This window comes from Harpegnathos saltator, unplaced genomic scaffold, assembly GCF_003227715.2.
Source record: "Harpegnathos saltator strain DR-91 unplaced genomic scaffold, Hsal_v8.6 scaffold774, whole genome shotgun sequence".
NCBI lineage: Eukaryota > Metazoa > Arthropoda > Insecta > Hymenoptera > Formicidae > Harpegnathos > Harpegnathos saltator.
In genome coordinates, this window is record NW_020230620.1 from 757,664 (window position 1) to 778,610 (window position 20,947).

At 42.4% G+C, this 20,947-nt stretch overlaps 2 protein-coding genes across 5 annotated transcripts; one reads left to right on the forward strand and one right to left on the reverse strand.

The window, feature by feature from the left end:
• Window positions 1–965: 965 nt before the first annotated feature.
• On the reverse strand, window positions 966–3,172 carry LOC105191360 (partitioning defective 6 homolog beta). Its single transcript, XM_011154695.3, has 5 exons — window positions 2,633–3,172; window positions 2,312–2,540; window positions 2,080–2,211; window positions 1,717–1,994; window positions 966–1,380 (listed from the first exon to the last, which is right to left on the reverse strand). Exons 1-5 carry the CDS (start codon window positions 2,684–2,686, stop codon window positions 1,351–1,353), a joined length of 723 nt encoding a protein of 240 aa, XP_011152997.2. The 5' UTR covers window positions 2,687–3,172; the 3' UTR covers window positions 966–1,350.
• Window positions 3,173–5,311: 2,139 nt separating this feature from the next.
• Window positions 5,312–20,537, forward strand: LOC105191361 (constitutive coactivator of PPAR-gamma-like protein 1 homolog). Of its 4 annotated transcripts, XM_025306362.1 has the most exons (17): window positions 5,392–5,470; window positions 6,370–6,477; window positions 6,731–7,167; window positions 7,252–7,424; window positions 7,511–7,624; window positions 7,853–7,999; window positions 8,423–8,789; window positions 9,031–9,285; window positions 9,385–9,765; window positions 10,262–10,400; window positions 10,542–10,667; window positions 10,824–10,941; window positions 11,041–11,341; window positions 12,144–12,388; window positions 13,642–13,770; window positions 13,850–13,950; window positions 14,118–14,262. In XM_025306362.1, exons 3-17 carry the CDS (start codon window positions 6,957–6,959, stop codon window positions 14,260–14,262), a joined length of 2,952 nt encoding a protein of 983 aa, XP_025162147.1. In that variant the 5' UTR covers window positions 5,392–5,470; window positions 6,370–6,477; window positions 6,731–6,956. The 4 variants fall into 4 exon arrangements, with proteins under 4 accessions (XP_011152998.1, XP_019700695.1, XP_025162147.1 ...); XM_011154696.3 differs by lacking the exon at window positions 6,370–6,477 and having other exon boundaries at window positions 5,312–5,470; XM_025306361.1 differs by lacking the exons at window positions 5,392–5,470; window positions 6,370–6,477 and having other exon boundaries at window positions 6,957–7,167; window positions 14,118–20,537.
• Window positions 20,538–20,947: the final 410 nt, after the last annotated feature.

A 20,947-nucleotide genomic window follows, 5' to 3' on the forward strand; every position in this document is an offset into this window, starting at 1 on the left:
ATGTCGGTGGTTCGCCTGGAGTTACCCATGATCTTTTACGCTTAGGATTCTCAAAATATATCCACTTTTCATCGCCAGTCACAATTCGATGGAGAAATTACTTTCTTTTGTACCTGGCGAGCAGCGTTTCGCAAGTGGTTTTTCGGTTTTCCTGCTGTCTTTCATTCAGTTCATGTGGAACCCATTTTCCCATCTTCTGCATTTTTCCCATGGCTTTCAAACGTATGGAGACGGCTTCTCGTGTCATATTTAATTGATCCGCGAGTTGTTGTTGCGTTTGAGCATCATCCTCATCCAATGATGCTTGCAATTCGCTGTCTTCAAACTTTTTCGGTGGTCTTCCACGTTCTTCGTTTCTCGCGTCAAAATCGCCACGTTTGAATTTTTTAAACCACTCAAAGTAGTGATTTACCAAGAGCATGCTCACCGTAAGCTTCGACAAGCATTCGATGCGATTCTGCAGCAGTTTTCTTCAAATGGTAACAGAAAATCAATGCTGTCCACAAATCGTACCTTCCAGGCACAAAATTCGACATGTTCAACGCTATTATAAACGCTATGCTGTTGTATGAAACTTGTATTGTTGTGAGTTGAAAATCTTTGTCAGATGTCAACAAATAGAAATGGCGCCAATGACGCGGTTTGACGGTAAGTACATTGACAGCTAGAGCCATCTATGGGCAAATTCCGGTTTCATATTTACAAACCTGGTAAGTAACATTTGACAACAATTTGTCTTCATGAACTGAAAGAGAAGCCTCTATCAGGTGAACGCGTAAATATAACCAACGATCAATAGTCTTGCTATATTGTCATCCATATCTTATATATGCGATGTATATTATACATACATCGGTATCTTATGTATATTGAGTAAATAACCTCTCTCTCTTTCTCTCTCTCTCTCTCTCTCTCTCTCTCTCTCTCTCTCCCTCTCTCTCTCTCCCTCTCTCTCTCTCTCTCTCTCTCCCTCTCTCTCTCTCTCTCTCACGAGCAAACACAGCGGACGTTATTAACCCTTGCGCTGAGGAAGCCATGTATATACGCCCTCAAAAAGTAGCCTCTCATTTGCAGACAGCAAAGCGTTTACATACAACTTGAAAAACTTTATATATGCATTGATGTAGAATCTGCATACATTAGTACGTAAAAATTTTAAAACGCGAATATCGCTCAGCACACCCAGTGGACGGTTTTCGATGAAAGCGCGCCGCAGCGAAAGGGTTAAATTGAGCACTTAATTCGGTACAATCAATCATCGTCGTCGTCTTAGAGATGCAGCACACCTTGATCGTGGCTGAAGTGCCGGCGCTTTGTGTAGATTGACGGCTCTCGGACGATAATTGGCTCTTACGTGAAAATGAGCCGCGACGAGGTCATCTGCTCTCACATAAATGCAATAACATTAAAAAAAATTGAAGAGAATTAAACGCAAAGACGCGTTGCGTGTGTTGTATTAATTGATCATTGATTGCAACAAATAATTTGCCAATTTGTTGCACAGATATCTCATTTACATTCTTGACTGTCGTGCAAATATTTAGAATGAAATATTACCAACAATAAAGAATAAAATGTGACTAATTATACAAAAGTATAAAAATAGATGAGAGATATGCTAACAATTCAAAATAAATTTTATCTATTATGTTTTACTCTATTCTATCACTAATGCATCATGGTGTGACTAAAAGTTTTCATGGAAGAATTACTCACCTGATCGAGTGTTTTCCCAGCAATTTCAATACCATTCACTTCTAAAACTTCATCATTGACTGCTAAAAGACCTGTGCTTTCTACCAAGCCACCTGGTACCAGTCTGCTAATGAATACACCTGGTACCTTCTCGATTCCACCACCAGCAGATGGTGTCAATATACGAAAACTTTCACCATCCTTGATGTAAAATCCCAAGGGTTTGTCTGAGCCATGTTTTAAAAGACGTACACGTCGACAAGTTTCTGGCAGTATATCGACATCAATGATTACAGACACTTAGCAGTAAAAGCAATTATATGATAAACTAGTTTACTAGAGCGTATAGAGAAAGTGATGCATGACAAAGTACACTGTGAAAACTCACCTGCCTAAAATCATGTGGATTAGAGATAGCTAATGGCTTTGGCTTGCCTGGTGTACTACCCAAAATACTAGATATCAAATTTTTGGTTTTCATTGTACCATATGCGTTGATATCCTCTAATCTGTCACCTGTCACAATGACAACTACATTGAATAGAGATATTCATGCATGCTTAGAATGTACACACACACACACACACAAACACACAATCAAACATAGGATTGTTACCTTTCCTCTGAGTAAAAATTCTGAGCAATGGTTTGCTAGCTAGCAAAGCCCTAGCCAGATTGTTATCATTATTAATAGACAGCAGATCTCCATCTGTAGGATCCGTATACCAAATAAGAAAGTTTATATCAGGCCCGATGTCATGTCGTTGTGCCAATAACTTGCCAAAATCCTCATAACTCATAGGCTCGTCACGATTAATAGAAAACCTGATGATGTCGGCATCAAACTGCAACGCACAATACGGACATGATGCATAGTTCTGAACATTCCACAATCAGCTACCAATCGTGAAAGCCATATAATATACATATATATCACCTTGCTCTTGACGGCGACAATGCCGTTGTCGACTTTGTGCTTGTTCTTGGACATGTTACAATCTCCAGAGAGCCCTCCCACCTAAGCGCGCGACTCCAATTTCAACCGAATGCGTCCTTCCTTCCTTCTTTCCTTCAATATATAGTTCTGGGCTTGTGGGAGTAGGCCCCTACGCCATTCTTCTCGATAAAAGAGGTAAAAGAAGAACAGGGACAACGTGTACGTTGTCCCCACGATCAAAAAGTATGGGCAGTTACAAGAACCATGTCCAACCACGCAAGCGAACAAAAGATTTTTCTCGAAATACATGTGCCACGTGAAAAAACCGAATGCGTCATGTCAAGCATCTTGTGAGGAGGGCGAGGAGACGTGCATACCTCATGTAACGGCATGCAATGTGCATTTCAACTACGCTCATGGACCTGTTCTAGTTATTTCTCCTTCCACCGATTCCTCTCACCGACGAATAAATAAAGATAAAATAAATAAAACAAGTTCATGGACATATATTACGTCAACAAGGCAAAATATTGCTTCTTGTAAAATGGTATTCCATCTGATTCGCTGCAATTTCTGGTACGGTTGATGCTTTATATTTATATATTATAAATTTTTGACGACCGGATTGCAAAATCTGGCTCCGTAGGGTCCCTCAGGGATAGTTCAAGGAAGATGCTATAACAGTTTGGCAATTATACGTATCGTCAACGAGGCGATATTTTGCATCTCGTAAATAATTTTTCGAGTGATTCGCTGCGATGCTTGGTACGGCGGACGCTTCATTTATTTCTCATAAATTATGGACGGCTGGATTGCAAAATCTGGCTCTGTAGGGACCTCGATAATAGTTCAAGGAATATTTCATATCAATTTGGTAGTTACATATTGTCAACGTGGCAAAATATCTTATGTTTTAAAGTGGAAGCTGCAGCTGGATTCTGTAACTCGTTATTGGAGTTAACGACACTTTCGCGTTATCGTTGCGCAGCCTTTCTACGGTATACAAGAGCTGCGCAATGATAACGAAAGTGTCGTTAACTCCAATAACGAGTTACAGAATCGCGGTACTGTGGTGCGATTCTGTAACTCGTTATTGGAGTTAACGACAGTTTCGTTATTGTTGCGCAGCTTCTGTATACCGTAGAAAAGCTGCGCAACAATAACGAAACTGTCGTTAACTCCAATAACGTTACAGTGCTGCGATTCTGTAACTCGTTATTGGAGTTAACGACACTTTCGTTATCGTTGCGCAGCTTTTCTACGGTATACAAAAGCTGCGCAACGATAACGAAAGTGTCGTTAACTCCAATAACGAGTTACAGAATCGCGGTACAGAGAGTTACAGAATCGCGGTACTGGAAGGTATTCGTACACATACGCACGGCAATACTTATGCACTGCTCATATATACGCTAATACTAATGCATTGCTCACGCGAACGCAAGGCAGGAAGATTAGGTCATATGGACTGCATTATAGTGCAACTGGACTACACTTTCCGTGTTATCTACATCTACAGATTTTGCCACGCATACATCATATTCGCTTATCGGGCTTACATGGGCATCTTCCTTATATTACTATCTAGGGTCGTACAGAGCCCGATTTTGCATTTAAGTTCTTGAAAATTTGTAATAAATGGAAATATGGGCTCGTGCTGCACCGCGGGATGAACGCTCATTCAAATTATTTAATCGATTTTTATTTCGACTTGTTTTCCAAAAAAGCGCTCTGTATGACCCTGCGGACGTTTCTCCTGATTGCAAATATCATACGTATAAAGTGATTCTCTCCGTATTTTGTTCATAATTTGTAGTATAATTTTGTCTAATTCGCGGTTCTCCGCGAGAGGTCTCTAGTGTGGCTCCTGCAGACCCTTAATAGTCTTTGATATCTTCCGACACCTTTTTCCCATTATTCCATATCTGTTACCATCCATGCTTATTTCGAGCTATGTTTCATATTTCGGCTACGATATTCCTAAGAGGACGCTAGTGCACAGAGAAATTTCTTTGGCACGCTAAGTCCCGTAAGGCCAACAGCCTTTATAGTATCTCGTCGGTGATGTCGGCTACGGATCTGTCTTCTCGATGCTTCTCAATATTTTCAAAGAACTTTCAAAGTCGGATGTTATATTCGAGATCGTCTTCAGTTGATCTTCGGATGCTGCGTAGCCAATGAACGATGAGAAATCCAACGACGAATTATGAAAATGGCCTTAATGCAAACGGTCGTATTCTTCATTACTTCCGGCGACAAGGAAACTTTGGCAAGAGAGAGAGAGAGAGAGAGAGAGAGAGAGAGAAGTTCCATGAGATGTTTGATGTAAATTTCAAGACTCACACTCATGCTTGCCGAAAGTGAGAATTCTCCCATCAGAAGTCAGCGAAAGAATCGTAGAGACAACCTGCAGTCTCTGTTTCTAGTTCTTTTTCGAAAGACTTGGACTGCTGCACATTGTTTCAACAAGTCGGAGCGAAATAATATATATACTCGTCTCGTTCTGACTTATATCGCGCACGAGTTCGAGAGGTTGTTCGAAAAAGAACAAACCTCTTTTTGTCGACGGCCGTCAGCGTTCCCGAGCTATCCCGAGCGTTCTCGCGTCCGATTGGCAAGTTCTGTTGGATAAAAAAATTCTCACCAATCGAGCGCGGTAGCTCGTCGCGCTCCGTGTGATACCGAACGTGCCCGATGAAGTGAGCTTCCTCCGACCGCCGTGGATGGTTGGCAACACTCCATGGTAGCATTTCCGTTTTCGAATCCGACGTCATCTACTCCGAAAGTCCGTGTGTTTTGTGTTTCGTTTGGGGCCACGATGATTATCGCTAATTTAACGTAAGTACCGCGACGCCGCTAGGCCACCGCTAGGCGACACGGCCGCGTCCTGGTGCCCGAGAACTCGCATACGCGAATATTCGCTCGGCGCCGCCGTCACCGTCGCCGTCGTCGATCGTTTCGTTCCATACCTCGCGGGCCGTGGTGGCTCAACAGTCGAGGAGATCGCTACGGCACCCGCCTACTATCAACCTGCCGTTGTTTGCTGTCGAGATTTGCTCCGCCTGGTGAACCTCCGACTGTCCACTCGACCTTATCGTGCACGATCGGCAGTCCGACACAGCGCACAGCACAGCACAGCACAGCACGGCACGGCACGGCACAACGGGGAAAGGTGCCGCGACCTGTCCTCTATTGTGCCGGCGCCGCGAGATAAGCGAGGAAAGACTACGGAGGTGTGAACGTGCGAAGCGTCTTGGCGCGGTCAGAATCGCGAGGACGAGACAGCTTCCTCGTAGCCGGCGCCGACGTCGCGCGCGCCGATGAAAGTCAAAGATGTCCGACGAGGCGTTTATTTTGCACGGGACGTTGCGATCGACCGGCGCGATCCCGACCACCAGCGGAACCACGAGCGTCGGAAGCATGATTCCGTGCTCCTTCTCCTTCCGTGCCGTCGCGTCGCGTCGCGTCACGTCGCGGTCCAGCCCGCTGCGGAAAATTCTCCGCTCGTCCGTTCAGCGGGAGGGTTCAGTGCGCCCTCGAAATATTTTCCGGACGAGCTGTCTCTCTCCTTCCACTTAACTTTTCTCTGTTTGTTTCTCTCCTCCTCCCCCTTCTCTCTCTCTCTCTCTCTCGCGCTCTTTGTTTCTTTCTACGATAATGCATGATGTATATGCAAAACGTCGTCGACGCACTCGTGCGGCAAAAACGCACGATTAACGATTATTCACTGATTACAGTCGGGTGGACTTGGATTTTGTCATAACTGAATCCCAGTGGCTACGTTCAGCAGAGAAAGCAATCTAGCAGGAGCCTTGCACTGCGTAGCCAGCAGCTTTGCAACTGTTGTAAGATTTTCTGCTGAGGGACACCGGCGGTTTATGCTTCTCCGACATGTTTACCAAGCAGTTATCACCCTTCTTCAGCATACCTTCTTAATATATGATGGACCGCTCGTAGTAAACATGTTGGAAAAGCGTGAGCCACCATAAGTCCATCCGGCGAAAAATCAGCGCATAGCGCTTTCTAAGCTATTTCTTCTGCTGAAAGCAGCCGGTGCATAGCGCCCGCGAGTAATACCGTGCCTTTCTTCGTTTGCAGGTTGAAGCTTTTGAAATTGAACTTAAGTTTCTTCACATCCTAAAGATACTGCAAAAGCATACCAACTTTGATTGTAACAAGAACACATTGCTGGACGCAAAAATAAGTACCAATCTAAAAAGTCGCAACACTATTGCGTAAGGAAAACAAAAAAAAAGGGGGGGAAGCCAGAGAGACAAATTAACTTTGTTCACGACTGGACGGTAACTAGGGAGAAAAAGGAGAAATGGGCATTCAAGACTTGCAAGCTTTCCTCGATGGTAATTGCGTGCAGGGAAGCACTGTAGGGGTGGACCTGTTGAAAATTGCGCGTTTAGTCGCTCAACGGCAACGTAACCGCGTGATAAAGGGACAACAATTGCACAATAGTGCCAAATTGAGACTGGTTCTCGATGGAGAATGCTGCTTGGATCGATTGTACGGTGGATTTTTCTCAGGTAAAACGGCAGACGAATCGCGCGACGCGCTTATTATCCATGAATTGTCCAGTAACGCCAATATAATGATCCCGATACGCATAGATTGGGCCTGCGGTGGACAATGGAATCGTATGCTGCAGTTTCTCGCGGTCCTCATACAAGCGACAGAGATGTCGAATTTGGAGCTGGCCGTGTTCTTTAATGGATGCTTCGAGTCGTCACGGCGAGCCGACTGGGTGCAAAATCAGCTGCAATTGCGCGCCAAAGTCAATAACGTAAGTCTTTGCGAGAGCGTAGCGCGTCCAGAGCGGCGAAGCATCTGAAGCGAGAGGTATGGAATTCATGCCAAGAAATATTCCAGGTCTTGAAACACATAATAACCAAAGGCACTCCACCGCCGAAAATTTGGTGGACCCCGCCTGTGTGCCTGAGGACCAGCCTACGTATGGCGCTCAGGCATTTAAACGTCACAGTTGTAAGTTGTTTCGTGAACGATCGTGAAGATTCGAAACTTTTGTTTCTTCCTCCACTTTTTTGCAGCTGAACTAGAACTGCCGTGCCGGGGAGAAGCTCGTTCCGTTTTTCCTTCAACACTATTATGTATCTGTTTCATTCCAAAGGCAAACAAAGTGCAATCTAGTTCAGCAGACAAAAAAGACACCTTCGGTAAGGATCACGATAATTTGACGCTTCACTTTGACAGCTGTGCAGCATGGACGACCATCACCAGGAAGTGATCGCTTATTGTCGTGAGAATAATTACAACGGGTTGATAGCCGACGACGCCGAGTATGCGGCGTTCGACCCTCCGCGATATTTCTCATCCGAACAGCTGAAGCTCACATACAAAGTATGTATTTTCAGTAATTCAGCTAATGTTTCCGCAAAGTTTTCTGTCCCTATATATGCGCGCGATAACAATTTGTAGTGACCAGATAGATAACAGCCATGTACACGCTGTGTACTAATGTACGTAGTGTCTTACGTAGAGGGTTGAAAACATAAGATGTAAAGAACGAGACTGTATTTCCCTTACATTGTTGAAAGCATGCTATCTTTGTTCAGTTTCCTTCAACAGAAGCGAAACTAGACAAAAGTCGAATACCTTTGGCTTATCCTTAAGCTTTCTTCCACAGATGTGATCTTTGTAGTCTCTTCTGGAATGTCCAGTCTGTACGTGTGTGTGTGTGTGTGTGTAAAAGTCTATGATCCGAGTGGCGTTTGTTTTAACTTCATACGTGGTTGTCACTTTTTATTTTCTCCTTCTCTACAGGGTTCTCTTGACACGAAAGAATACATGCTCTCCGAACTTACGAAAGCTCTCAACATACCATCCGACAGACTCTGCATATTGGCAGCGTTGCTAGGAAATTACATATTAACTGAAAATGACTTGGCTGATTTCTACAAGAAACTCAACATTAGCACTAATATCAATAAGACTAGCGTCGAACAGACCATCAGGACAATTGCGAATTTCGTCAGAGAACTACCGTCCGTGGAGCTGGATGTAGTCTCGCAAAAGGTTTTCGGCTCCACTTCAGATCCGAGATGTTCCAAATTGCGACAGTCTATACAATATTATTTAAACGGAACGAAGGAGGGTTTTCTGCATTACAAGCCTGTGAAACCAACGAAAGGTACAATTCTGACATAAAGAACTCTTCCTTCTTCTGAGCTTTAACGAGTTGTGTTATAAATTATAAAATGTAAATTAGTGCTGTTAATATAATCCGGGTACCTGTGTAATACCTGCGAAAAATTCTGGCAAAAATTCCGAAACAACCAGAGGTACTCGGGTGGTTGAAATTGACAACATTACTGATAAATACTGTCCTGTGATTCGTACTCTACATTCGTGTGTGTACAAATTTATTTCAGCTCATAAGGTAGATTCGAAACCAAGCGCACAGGCTCCGTCGAATCAGTCGACCGACACACCGTCAGCCTCAGAGAGCGACTCTAACCTGGAGACGTCGAGGTTCGCATCCGAGACCTTAGAGAGCGAACGTGAGAGCTTGAACGCGTATAAACAGGCGACGGCCAACGCAAAATCAGCGCCGCAAATTGTGATCGATCCACCTGGTATCCAGGGTCACGGAGACGCAGACACCATCCGTACCGAGGACGAGCAAAGTACGTGGTGTTGTTTCACTGGTGCTATACGAAACCCCAATTTTATTATGCGCATTCTACTTTATCAACACTGTTAAGTACATTGAGTCTCCGAAATAGGTAACGGTCATGCGATCAACGGTACTCACAATCTTCTGATCAGCTCGTCGAGTTCGAGCAGCAGCTCTTCCGCTACATCACCGTCCCACGCAACGGCCGACTCTGCGAAACAATCTGAGAAAACGACCAGTATCCCCACCACTGTGCCGGAGGTTATGCGTACTGCCTCGGAACGTCATCAGAAAGGATTGATGTCGCCACACATCTATCAGATTCTCATCGCTGGCGAAATCAAGCTTCCGGTACTTCTCGAGGACGAGAATCATCGAGAGTTTCCTTCCATTCATCTAATTTACCGGCCAATCCGGCAGATGGTGTATGCAATCCTGTTCAATCTTCATCATCGAATGTATCTGGCTACGAAGAGCAAAGAGAAAGGTGGTGAGTAGAAATTTTTGCGCAAAATATGAGCAGGATTGGGTAATAATTTGGTAAATTAGTTAAAAGTTAAGTAAAAAAGTTGATAACTTTCAACTTAACTTAAAAAGAGTCAACTTTTAACTTGAACTAGTTATTTCAAAATTTTAGAGTTTTTAACTTTTTATTTTTTTTTATACAAGTTGAAGTAATTTATCAGTATTAAAATCATCGTGGACTGTTCACGATAAGAGAACAAGAAACATCCAAAATAATGCTAGTAAATTTTTTCCTCTTTTTGAGTAGCTTCTTTTTTATTTATTTTTCTTTTTTTTTTTTTAACTCAGAATCTTAAGCGCACACACACACACGCACACACACACGCACACACACACTTCAAACTGAACTTAATTTAAAAAATGTATTAACCTACCCAACCCTGAATATGAGGAAACACATTGTATAAATTGCAAGGTGTGGCTGTTGCACCGAATTCTATTTCTTCGAATTTGTCGGGCAGACTGCGAAAAGGTTGAAGTGCCTGACGTCATAATCAAGGAATGGGTATGGTCCAAATCAAATCCATATCAAACTCCCGAATTAGTGAAAGCAGAGCAGATCGGTTGGGGTGTGCCTACGATTCAACGTTTGTGGTTTGGGTAAGCAATTTGTTCGATTAAGTTGGGCGACTCGTTTGCTCGCACGCAACGACGATGCTACGAATTAATTAATTAGAAAAATCAATGTTGAGGAAGAGTCGTCCTCTATGCTGTAAGCTCACACAATTTCCTGTTCTTTAGCACAGTCATAGACGACAAACGGCGCAGACTCCGGGGATTTCTGACTTGTATGAGATCAGACACACCTCTCATGCTAAATACATCATATGTGCCTCAACACCTATTGGTCATGGCATGTGTATTAAGGTGAACATCGACTTTAATCTGCTGTTTCAATTTGCTGCGTCTAGATGAGTTCCTAGGAGAACATTATGCCTAACTTTCTTCTGAAGTTTGAGCGTGAGGATCAAAACTGATTAAAGTTGGTCCAAGTTAGCACAACTGATCGATTGTCTTTTGCAGATATATCATGTCGTTCTCCGATAAAATAAAAATCTTACGACGTCAAGAGTTGGACGCCTTTATCGCGCAGGCTTTCTCTCCAGAACTTATGAACGCTCAGTATTTGCAGGACTTACAGGTAAATAAATACATTGCGATGCACTTTTTACGAACCACGAATCACACCTCGCTTCAGGCAAACATATTGACGATCAATTTGTCATTTGTCATTTGGCAGCTTCCATTGGTGACATCGCGCGGTGTGCAATTAGCTACATTATTCATGGCTGGAGTGGAGACCGCGTTATTGGCGAACGACGCTTGCGGCGCACCGATTCCTTGGTTAATGTGCTGCCCGTGGCTCTATTTCGATGGCAAACTGTTTCATCATACCTTGGCTCGCGCTACCATCGCCAAGAATCTGCTGGAACTCTGCAGTGGTCACATAGATCGTGTAGTGAAGGTTGAAAGGATGCGGAAAGCGATTCTAGAAGGAGTTACCGTCGTGTTCGCGCGTCCGCCTATACCAGTCGCTCCAGGTGCATTAACGTCTTTTCGCTTAATTTTGCAACGATATACCCGACGCTCACTCGTGAGCGTCGTGAGCGAATGGAAGAGTATCGGTGTTCGAAGACGTGGGTAGCTCGATTGACAGACATTGGCAGCGATCGGAAGATCCCGGCTTCGATTGCCGACTCTTCACGTGTCAAACGTGAATGTGTAACAATCTCTTCCATTCTCCTGGCATCCTATACGATCTCGGGCGGTAGGATGCTTCGAATGGAAGTAGAGCAAAGGCCAGCTAAATTGCTTCGCGGGGTTCACACTATATGACTTTGCGAATCTCAAGGCTGCGACAGTGTTCCCGATCGAGCCGAGAGCGGATCCAACTTAACGCAATAGACAATCTCTTACTAGAAAATTGCGTCATAAGCTGATAGGAAGTATGGCCTACGTTTGCACGGAAGCTTAAGATCGGTTTAGTAACGTCTGTAAAAGTACCATAATCTATATTTACATGACTAGTATGAATGTCGTTCTTTTGAAGTCGACCATGCTCGGCGTTGCGACCGCTAATGTTACGTGTAATTGTAGACTATGGGTGTTATCGAGTCGATTTTAAGTTGTAGACGTAGTCCGTGTTATACTGCGTGAAAATGCATTTCCATTATGCGCGTGTTCGTCATCGTGTGACGTCAACGTCAGCGGCAGTACGTTGAGTAATCTCTCTGCACGTTCTCTGTGTGTTGTACTTGTGTGTCGTATATCATATCTGTGATTGTCGATAAAAGATCAAAGAGACAACCGCCTGTAACGAGCCTGTTTCTCATCGTCGCACAGGTATCCGTGTGTCCGTTCCTACGAATATCCTGCCCGCCGGATGTACCATCAACGACGGGCTGATGCGCGGTCGCGGCGGCGGCACGATGCCGCAGCGTGGATTAATGCGACGTCCGATACCGTCTCGCGGTGGTCAATTGGAGATCGCCGGTGTCGTCGTGGGCCAGTGGGGTCCGAATTACGGACAACCCGGCCGTTTGCCTCAACCACTTCAGGGACACCCCCGTGGACGTATCCCACCCCAGGTAGGATATCATTTCAATAGGGTATACGAGTCTCGCAGTCTTGCGGCGATTCGCCATCGTCGCGTCTATACGGAGCAAGAGGCATACGACGATGACGAGGCCCAGATATTAGAGGAGTATATCGATTAGTCCGATCCTTGTTTAAACGCTGGGTGTGTAAGAGTCTGTCGCACGGTCTTGCACGCCGGTGTACACATGATTATACAGGTGAACATCGAGATTATGTATTTGAGGTTTATATACGTTAAGCATCAAGGATATGCAATTTATTTTAGAATTCGAGGCACATCAACTGTGTAGTATACCGCAGGGATTTTATGCGCTATTATATACTCCGTTGCACCGTCAGAACCTTTTTTTTTCTACGGTGTAGCTTTTTAGACTTTCTTTTTTTTTTTTATTTACCTTTAATGACCTTGCAATTTTGTATCATCGCATCTGCATGTTTTTTATATGTAGTATAAACACTGTTAAAATAAAGACCTCTATTATATTTTAACTCCTAGTATTTTAACTGGTGTTCCTTATTTTAAGTTCTATTCCGCTTTGCGAGATTATAAGTAATGGCACAACCTGAATAGCTGAATAAAGTGCATCATCGAGTAACGAAACAATCGTAACTACAACTCGTATACGAGTTTTTGTTTATTGCGCATATTAAAATCATTTATTAAGAAAAAGATACATATTTACGCATCTTCGATAGATTTTGTGTATACTTAATGATTATATCAAGAGTATATATACTTTTCTTACGTATATATTTGTCAGTTTTTAATTTAACGGTGTATCTTACATTCTCCAAGCTGAGAAAAAGCTATATCATTTGTATAAATTGTTATTATTGTCAATATTAGAATTAAGATTCTAAAGTACCTTGTCTCCCACATCTCCAACCTAGCTCTGAATTAGTCGTATAAAGAAATGTAGAGTAGAAGATCTTGACGAGGAGGTAAGTATGCTTGTGAAAGAGACACCTGTAATGGTGGGACAATGCGACGAATATATCGCGACCAACGATGAGATTCCCTCTCATACAGAGGGAAACAATGCGCAGGTGAAAATCTGTGATACATCAGCTCAGCGTCGAGCGTGACACTGAGAAAATACACGATTTAATCGATCGCATTTTATAAAAAGAAAGAAAGAAAGAAAAGATCTGGGCTGGGATTGATGCAGCGCGCACCACACGGCGCCCACGTATCTGACTTCTTAACTCTGCACGTGTCACCACTTCGGTGATTTTGTTGTAGGTAACTTCGATCGGCGGGCTTAAATACAGTCTTCCTCGTGGCTTCAATCCGATGGGTCGGCCAACGTTTCACACTCGCGGAAACAACCGCGCTCCGATCGCCGGACGCGGCAAGAAGACGCAGATGAAGGTAAAAATCTGTCAATCTTGCCTCCTTGACTCTCCCGCGGGAGGGGTAAAGCGTGTAACAACACCGACTGTTTTTCCAGATGACTGGCAAGAAGAAAACCACTATCAAGAAGACGAAGGAAATCGAAAAGAAGGACAGCAGAGGTCGCGGCATCACTGTCGACGGAATAACCGATTATAAGTAAGCATCTCGAGTTTCTCTCTAATACATTTCACTCTAATACATTTCTCCTACAATTGTCCTTACTCGATTGACCTATTTTTGCGCTCCGAGGAAAGCGATATAGTCACACGCGTGCGTGTGTGTATATGAAAATATGTATGTATAACGTCCGCTGCTGTTCTCAGCGAGACGGTTCCGAGCATGAATTCGACGACGAAGGAAACGCCGCCGGTACCGGGCCAGTTTGACGACGCCACAGAGAACAGCAAGAGCGTGGAGAAAGGACAGGGTGACGCGCCGCTCGTCACCCCAGTCGCCACGGAGAATTAAGTATCAGTATATCGGTAAAAACGGAGAGAAAAACTCTCCGATGACTAACCACTCCCGGATGTGACTCAAGACTGCAAAACAAATCTACTTATATGTTCCGAGCGATTGCGCACCGTAACATTCGAGAATGGACGACCATCCTCGCGTCGAGCGAGAGGATTTAGTAACGGATTGTTAACGAATTTCTGTTTTCGATAAAATTTGACTCGCTTTGATATCGCCGTTCTTCAGGATATACTTATAATCAGCATAATTTTAAAAAGTCGAACATTTAAAAAAATACGCAAATATTCGTAACACATTCTTACGAGTATTTGAGACTCTTCCTTTTTTCTCCTTTTCCGTGAAAAATTAAGAAAAAGAGAAAACGCTGATAAAGTATAGTATATATGTTACCTGAAACGGCATACACGATGCGTGTACATCGTGTATGTAAAATTGCAATTGCATCTTTCGAAACGTCGACGCGCCGCGATTTTCTGGAGTTACACAGGTCGCAATGAGATGTTACGTGCGCAATAACTCGATATGTCTAAAGCTCTGATGGGGCCAAAATGTTGAACTAATAATAGGAGACAAGGAATCTGTACTCACGGTGTCCATCTCACGAAATTATTTTAATGCGTGTGACACGTGAAGTATACAAAGATTTTACCCGTTCTTGACATGTCCTCACTGCCAAACCAGTACCACTCTGTATAAGATAGGAAGACAGACGTAACGAAGAGACAAATCGTGCTTGTGCTAACGAGCTAATTTCGCTCGCATTACCATGGAATGGAACTCGACTGATTAGTGTATGCGTGCGCTAATTTTACTACTCAGAACAAGTCGTCAGCTGCTATAAGTATTTAATTCTTAAGAAGTGTGATTATTTTTTTTACACAAAAATATATATTTTCCGGTATTATATGAAATGCTCGCTGCGACGGTCTCAGTGGTCAGGTCTGATCGCGAAGAAAGTAGCCTGATATACATGCGTAGAGTACACGTACATACACGCACACAGACACGCACGCACACACACACACACACAGACACGCACGCACACACACACACAGACACACGCGCGCGCGCGCGAACACAACACATCAGCATGTTCACACGCGCACACAAGCCACATCACGATAGCGTTTACTGATTTTTGTAGATAAGAAAGAGCCAGACGGAGCACTGAGGCAGTCATTAGCACATGGAGACTGATGCTTTTCATATAGGTAAAATATATATTTATATATACATATGATTTAGATATTAGAGTTCCCATATAGTATACTATACGTAAGTTGTGCCTGCGTATTGTGCGTGAGTGAGTACTTGCGAGTACACGAGAGAATTTGTGAATACCGTAGCGTGAATGTGCATCGAGCGAAAGAGATGGCGAGGAAGAGAGAGAGAGAACGAGAGAGAAAGAGAAAGAAGGAAAGAGTGCAAGTGAGAGAGAGAGAGAGAGAGAGAGAGAGAGAGAGAGAGAGAGAGAGTGTGTTACGAAAGTGATGTACATAAAGCGCGGGATGTTATGTCATTGTTGACGCGTGTACATACGTGGGATTGCAACCGATTCGTCATGTGTACACGCGTGTACGCAATCTAGGTCATATATTTATTTGCTGTTACGTTGGAGAGAGAGAAAGAGAGAGAGAGAGAGAGAGAGAAAGGAGCGAAAGAGAGAGAGGGAGAGAACGTGAATGAATGAGCTTGGATTGACTTAAAAGTTTTAGGTACAATAACGTTTCTATATCTGACATCCGCAGACTTGAGGCGTATCGCGAGGGTGCCCGCGAACGTGCAAGAGGGTGACGATTGTTGAAGCCATTATCCTCACGGTACGCCTCATAATTGTTTAGCGAATATGCTACATCACGGCATCACACGCGAGAAGTTCGTCCGTGGGCGACGATTCGGTGATTTTTAGATTAAAATGTATTCGTCCAGTTTTGTGGAATTTTTACGTTCTGCTACACGTGGGCATTGTCCGTGATTATATTTTGACATTTCGAGGTAGCCAAATCGATGATACGTTGACTCACGATCACAATCGCGAGATTTAGGCGTTAGATGAGGGAAGGGGGGAATTGTTTTAGGGAGAAATTTAATTATATTTATATATATATATATACATATATATATATATACATACATATATATATATATATATATATATATATATATATATATCACAGATTGTTCGCGTAAAGGAGGAAACGCGCGTGTTTCTCCCTGTGTGTATGTATGTGCATGAGCGCGCATACACGCGCCTTTTGTAGCATATTTCGAGATATGACCCTCGTTTAATTGTACATATATAAACGGTTACTTTAGAGAAATGACGGTATGATTGATATACGGTGTACATACAGAATCCAGATGCGCGTGTTAACCGCGCACCGGGATTAGGATGATTATGTTAAAAATGTACTATTTATGTGAGTAGAATAGTCTAAAAGACTTTCTACCAAAGATCATCGGAGTTTAAGAGAGCAAGTTCTTTTGTCGATAGAAAATGATATATGAAACGGTGAAATGTGGAAAGAGAGCAAGACAGCACGATAGAACACGATTACTAAAGTAAGTAACGAAGGTGTGAGGATGCAAAGACATGTGTGTCTAAGTGCACGGAGTGCGATTTAAGACGAGTAAAAGAAAAAAAAAAACATTTATCGAGATAATATAAATGAGAGATGATAAGATAAAATGTTATATTTTTGTAGATTTGTTATTGCGTAAAATGCATTAGGACAATGAGAACCTTTATATAATTTGAGTAAAGTGACAGTTAACAAGCCTGAGATTTAAATGGATAAGTGTGAACGGAAAGAACAGAGTGTGAAGGGAAAAATCAGAGAAAGAGAGAGAGAGAGATAGAGAGAGAGAGGGAAGGAGAGAAAGAGAGAGAGAGAGAGAGAGAGAGAGAGAGAAGAGGAGATGGAGAGACGAAAGTGCTTTTAGATGGCATGTTATACGGAAATAACATCCGCGGAGAAATTTTGCTAAAGAAAAAGAAAGGAAAGAAAAAAACGAATTCCACGTTCTCCTACGTTTCCGAAGCTCTCAGTTCCCTGAGTTGCTTGTAGGAACAGGATTAAAAAGGACACACAGTACATCATATGTATACACACACACATAGACACACACACACACACATTTTATATAAGTACATGCATGTATACATATACGAGAATAACTGAAATGAATCGCAACTATGTAAAGTCAGCTTCAATGTGCGCCGAGCATATGTGGAAGTAATTCGATTCACTGTTTCATACGCGACGCGTACGCGAAATGGACGTTTGCTTCGAGTTTGTATCACAGCCACGCCTCACGCATATATAATATATTATTTGGATATATCGTTTAACATCATTCGAGTCTCATCGCTCTTAACAATTAGCGTGCGTTATCGTGCAAGTACGTCACCAAGTACAATCGACATGGAAGTAATTTCTTTGCGCGAGAAGGTAAAAGAAAAACGTAAGTTTCGAAAATCGACAAGTCGACCGTGCTCTGAAAGACACACACTTATACATATGAGTATATACATTATATACACACACGCATACACACATACACATACAATACATACTAGAAGCCGACTTTCTGAATCTGACGAATACTAATGATGAATTTGAGAGTAAAATGCCACTTTACGCTTTTACGTAAAGATAAATGATTTTCTTTCTGAGAAATCGAACTCTTGATATATACATATATATATATATATACATATATATACCGGATACAAAACGTAAGGACACAAATATGATGTTACGCAACGCGATCAGTCGCCGCTGCGCTGATGTGAATAATGAGTAACGTGAAATAATTTATTATAAACGCAAAGCGTATAATGCCAAAAAAAGGTAAATATGGGAAACCACATTGAATACAGCAGATGCAGAAACGTTGAAAATAAATATATTGAAACTCGCATAAAACACGAACGACGTAAAAAAAGGAAAAATAAAAACAGGCACGTACGACGTGCCTGCTTTTCGTTGTAATAGAGAGAGAGAGAGAGAGAGAGAGGGAAAGAGAGAGAGAGAAAAAGAAAGAAGAGGGAAGGGATAGAGAGAGAGAGAGAGAGAGAGAGAGAGAGAGAAAGAGAAAGAGAAAATGAAAGAAAGGAAGAGGGGCCCACGAAACTCGTCTATGATACCGACATACCATTAAAAAAGATACACGAGTAATCTATTGTATTTATAAAGTAACGATCTATAATGACATTTGAGCATTGTGTGTTGTGATAACGGAAAAAAAATTAATTGTACACCGAGTAATAATACTAACTCTCGATAATCTTTGTGCCGGAGTGGCAGACGCTTCAACGAGGAAATGATCGACGTAAAATAAATCGTGGCGAAGATTGGGTATCCTGACGAGATATCGTCTAATAATCCGCGTCTCTCCGTCGCGTCGCGCGAGAAGTTGTTCGTAATAAATAATAACGCGCTCGACTTTTTCCGAATGGCTGTTTCCATTTTATTTCGATCGCCGATGCTCATTCAGCACAGAATATTAACGACGCAGCCATCAACTAGACTCTCTAATTAACATCTTAAACGTAATTCGTAAAGTAGCTTTGTATCCCTTTATTTTGGAGACGAGAGGGAAAGAGAGAGAGAGAGGGAGAGAGAGAGAGAGAGAGAGAGAGAGATTTTTTCGCTGTATGTTATCCGCGCGCTCACCCCCTTTTCGTTTTTCGTACCGCGTAGAAAGAGAGAGAGAGAGAGAGAGAGAGCGAACCACTTATAAAGAGGTCGTCTTGCAAAAATCTAGAAAAGAACAAAAAAAAAAAGAGGACAAAAGACGAGATCATTTAATTCCAATAACTTGTTTTAAATGATTGCCCCTCCTAAAAAAAGAGGAATATGTATATTACGTTTCACATATATCTTAGATGCGCGCACGATGCGTCGAATAGCATCGTGTCGTTCGTGTTGCTCTTATTTTTTAACTTGCTGTAGCCTTGTACGAGATGTAGAGTTTGCGAATTTTCATAGCGATCCGGACATAAGAGTAATAATAACGACGAATAATCAACCTGAGTTGCTATATGTGCGCTCGACGTTTTAAATCTTAAGTTTTTCCTTACCGTAGTTTTGCTTAATATACATAAAAAGTATGAGAATATACTAAAAAAAAAAAAATAAAGATACGATAGCAAACACAAATATAATCGAATAAAGTAAAAAGAACAAAAAAAAATTAAACACTTATCGATGTAGCTGAAAAAAGAAAACGCATGTGGGCCCCGCGCGAAGACACACCTTATATATTATTAAATATTACATAAATATAACGTATATTCTGCTATTATTTTTCATAGCTGAGAGAAGGAAAAAAAAATGATACACGCATACGCGCGATAATAATGTATGTTTGATAACCATTATAGTATGTTTATTTTTCGTGTTTTTACTTTCTCTTTCCTATACATTAAAGAATAAAAGAAATAAAGGGAGAAATAATGTAATATGATCGCAAAAGCGCATGGGATGACGCAATGAGAGAAAGGGAGAAAGAGAGAAAGAGAAAGAAACGTTGCACCAGTTTGTGTATTTGCGAGAAAAGAAAATGCCCTTCGACAGCTTTTGTAGCCGAGATAAATTCTACTGTCCGGAATATGTCGCAGTTTCCGGTTTACGAAGGGAGAGAGAGGAAAGACAGAGAAATAGGAGAAAGCGTGAGAGAGAAGGGTGGTGGATGGAGAAGAGAGAAAAGGCAAGAGAGGAAGGTGAAGGGGTTTGTTGATCCGAGAAAAAAAAATTGTACGTGCGCTAAGCTATTATTGATAATCATATAATTTGACCTCGATGGGTTGGCCGGTGATCAGTAATATGCTGTAAGACGGCGGTGCGCAGACGGTTTCACGAATTCACTTTTCCAGATTTCAGAGAAACTCATTGTTCAACATTATCGGACAACAGTAAAGAGAGAGAGAGAGAGAGAGAGAGAGAGAGAGAGAGAGAGAGAGAGAGAGAGAGAAACCGAGACACAGGGTAGAGTCTGTCGAGCAAGGAGAGATAAAGAGAGAAAGAGAGAGAGAGAGATAAAAAGAAAAATCCCATTGCTCGCGGAGCGATTCTCCGAGGGACGAGAGAAAAAAATGTGCGCGCCGGAAGAATTACACTTATTATTACGTAATTTATTATATATACACTGATCGTAAATAGCAATGAGCCGGCACATCGGAGTAGAATTCGAGTAGACGAGATCGTCCGATCGTTCACACGCAGCCGACCCATTCTCGGTCCTCGCATTTATATAAAGGCAGTCACACACATTGATGTATTCTTGTTGGATTATTATACCATTGTAACACTTACTGTTGTAACATGTACCCCCCCCCCATTCATGTCTAGTGTCGAGCAGAGCTGATTCTATGCTTTCGCTAGTTCGAAGAAAAGAGACGCCGAGATCGTGTGTGCAAAAACAAGAAAAAAGAAATCTCTGAGTAATCATTATTCACAACTTCCGTGATTCCGGGGTTATTACATGATTTTACGAATCAAATGAAAGGGAAAGGAAGCGAAAAGGGAAGAGAGAGAGAGAGAGAGAGAGAGAGAGAAAGAGAGAGTGAAAGAGAGAGAGAGGGCGGAAGAGAGATAGGGTGAAAGAATCAGTGCTGGTGAGAACACGAGGCAACCGTGAATAAGCAAAAAGCAAAAAAAACGACTATTGTAAC

Excerpts from the sequence above, each read along its gene's own strand:
- LOC105191360 (XM_011154695.3), bottom strand. The coding sequence starts at position 2,686 with ATGTCCAAGAACAAGCACAAAGTCGACAACGGCATTGTCGCCGTCAAG. Across the intron at positions 2,541-2,632 it reads TTGTCGCCGTCAAGAGCAAG|TTTGATGCCGACATCATCAG; the intron begins GTGATATATATG and ends TGTGCGTTGCAG. Across the intron at positions 1,381-1,716 it reads CTGGGAAAACACTCGATCAG|ATGACCTCGTCGCGGCTCAT; the intron begins GTGAGTAATTCT and ends ATGTGAGAGCAG.
- LOC105191361 (XM_011154696.3), top strand. The coding sequence starts at position 6,957 with ATGGGCATTCAAGACTTGCAAGCTTTCCTCGATGGTAATTGCGTGCAG. Across the intron at positions 11,342-12,143 it reads GCCTATACCAGTCGCTCCAG|GTATCCGTGTGTCCGTTCCT; the intron begins GTGCATTAACGT and ends ATCGTCGCACAG. Across the intron at positions 12,389-13,641 it reads GTGGACGTATCCCACCCCAG|GTAACTTCGATCGGCGGGCT; the intron begins GTAGGATATCAT and ends ATTTTGTTGTAG.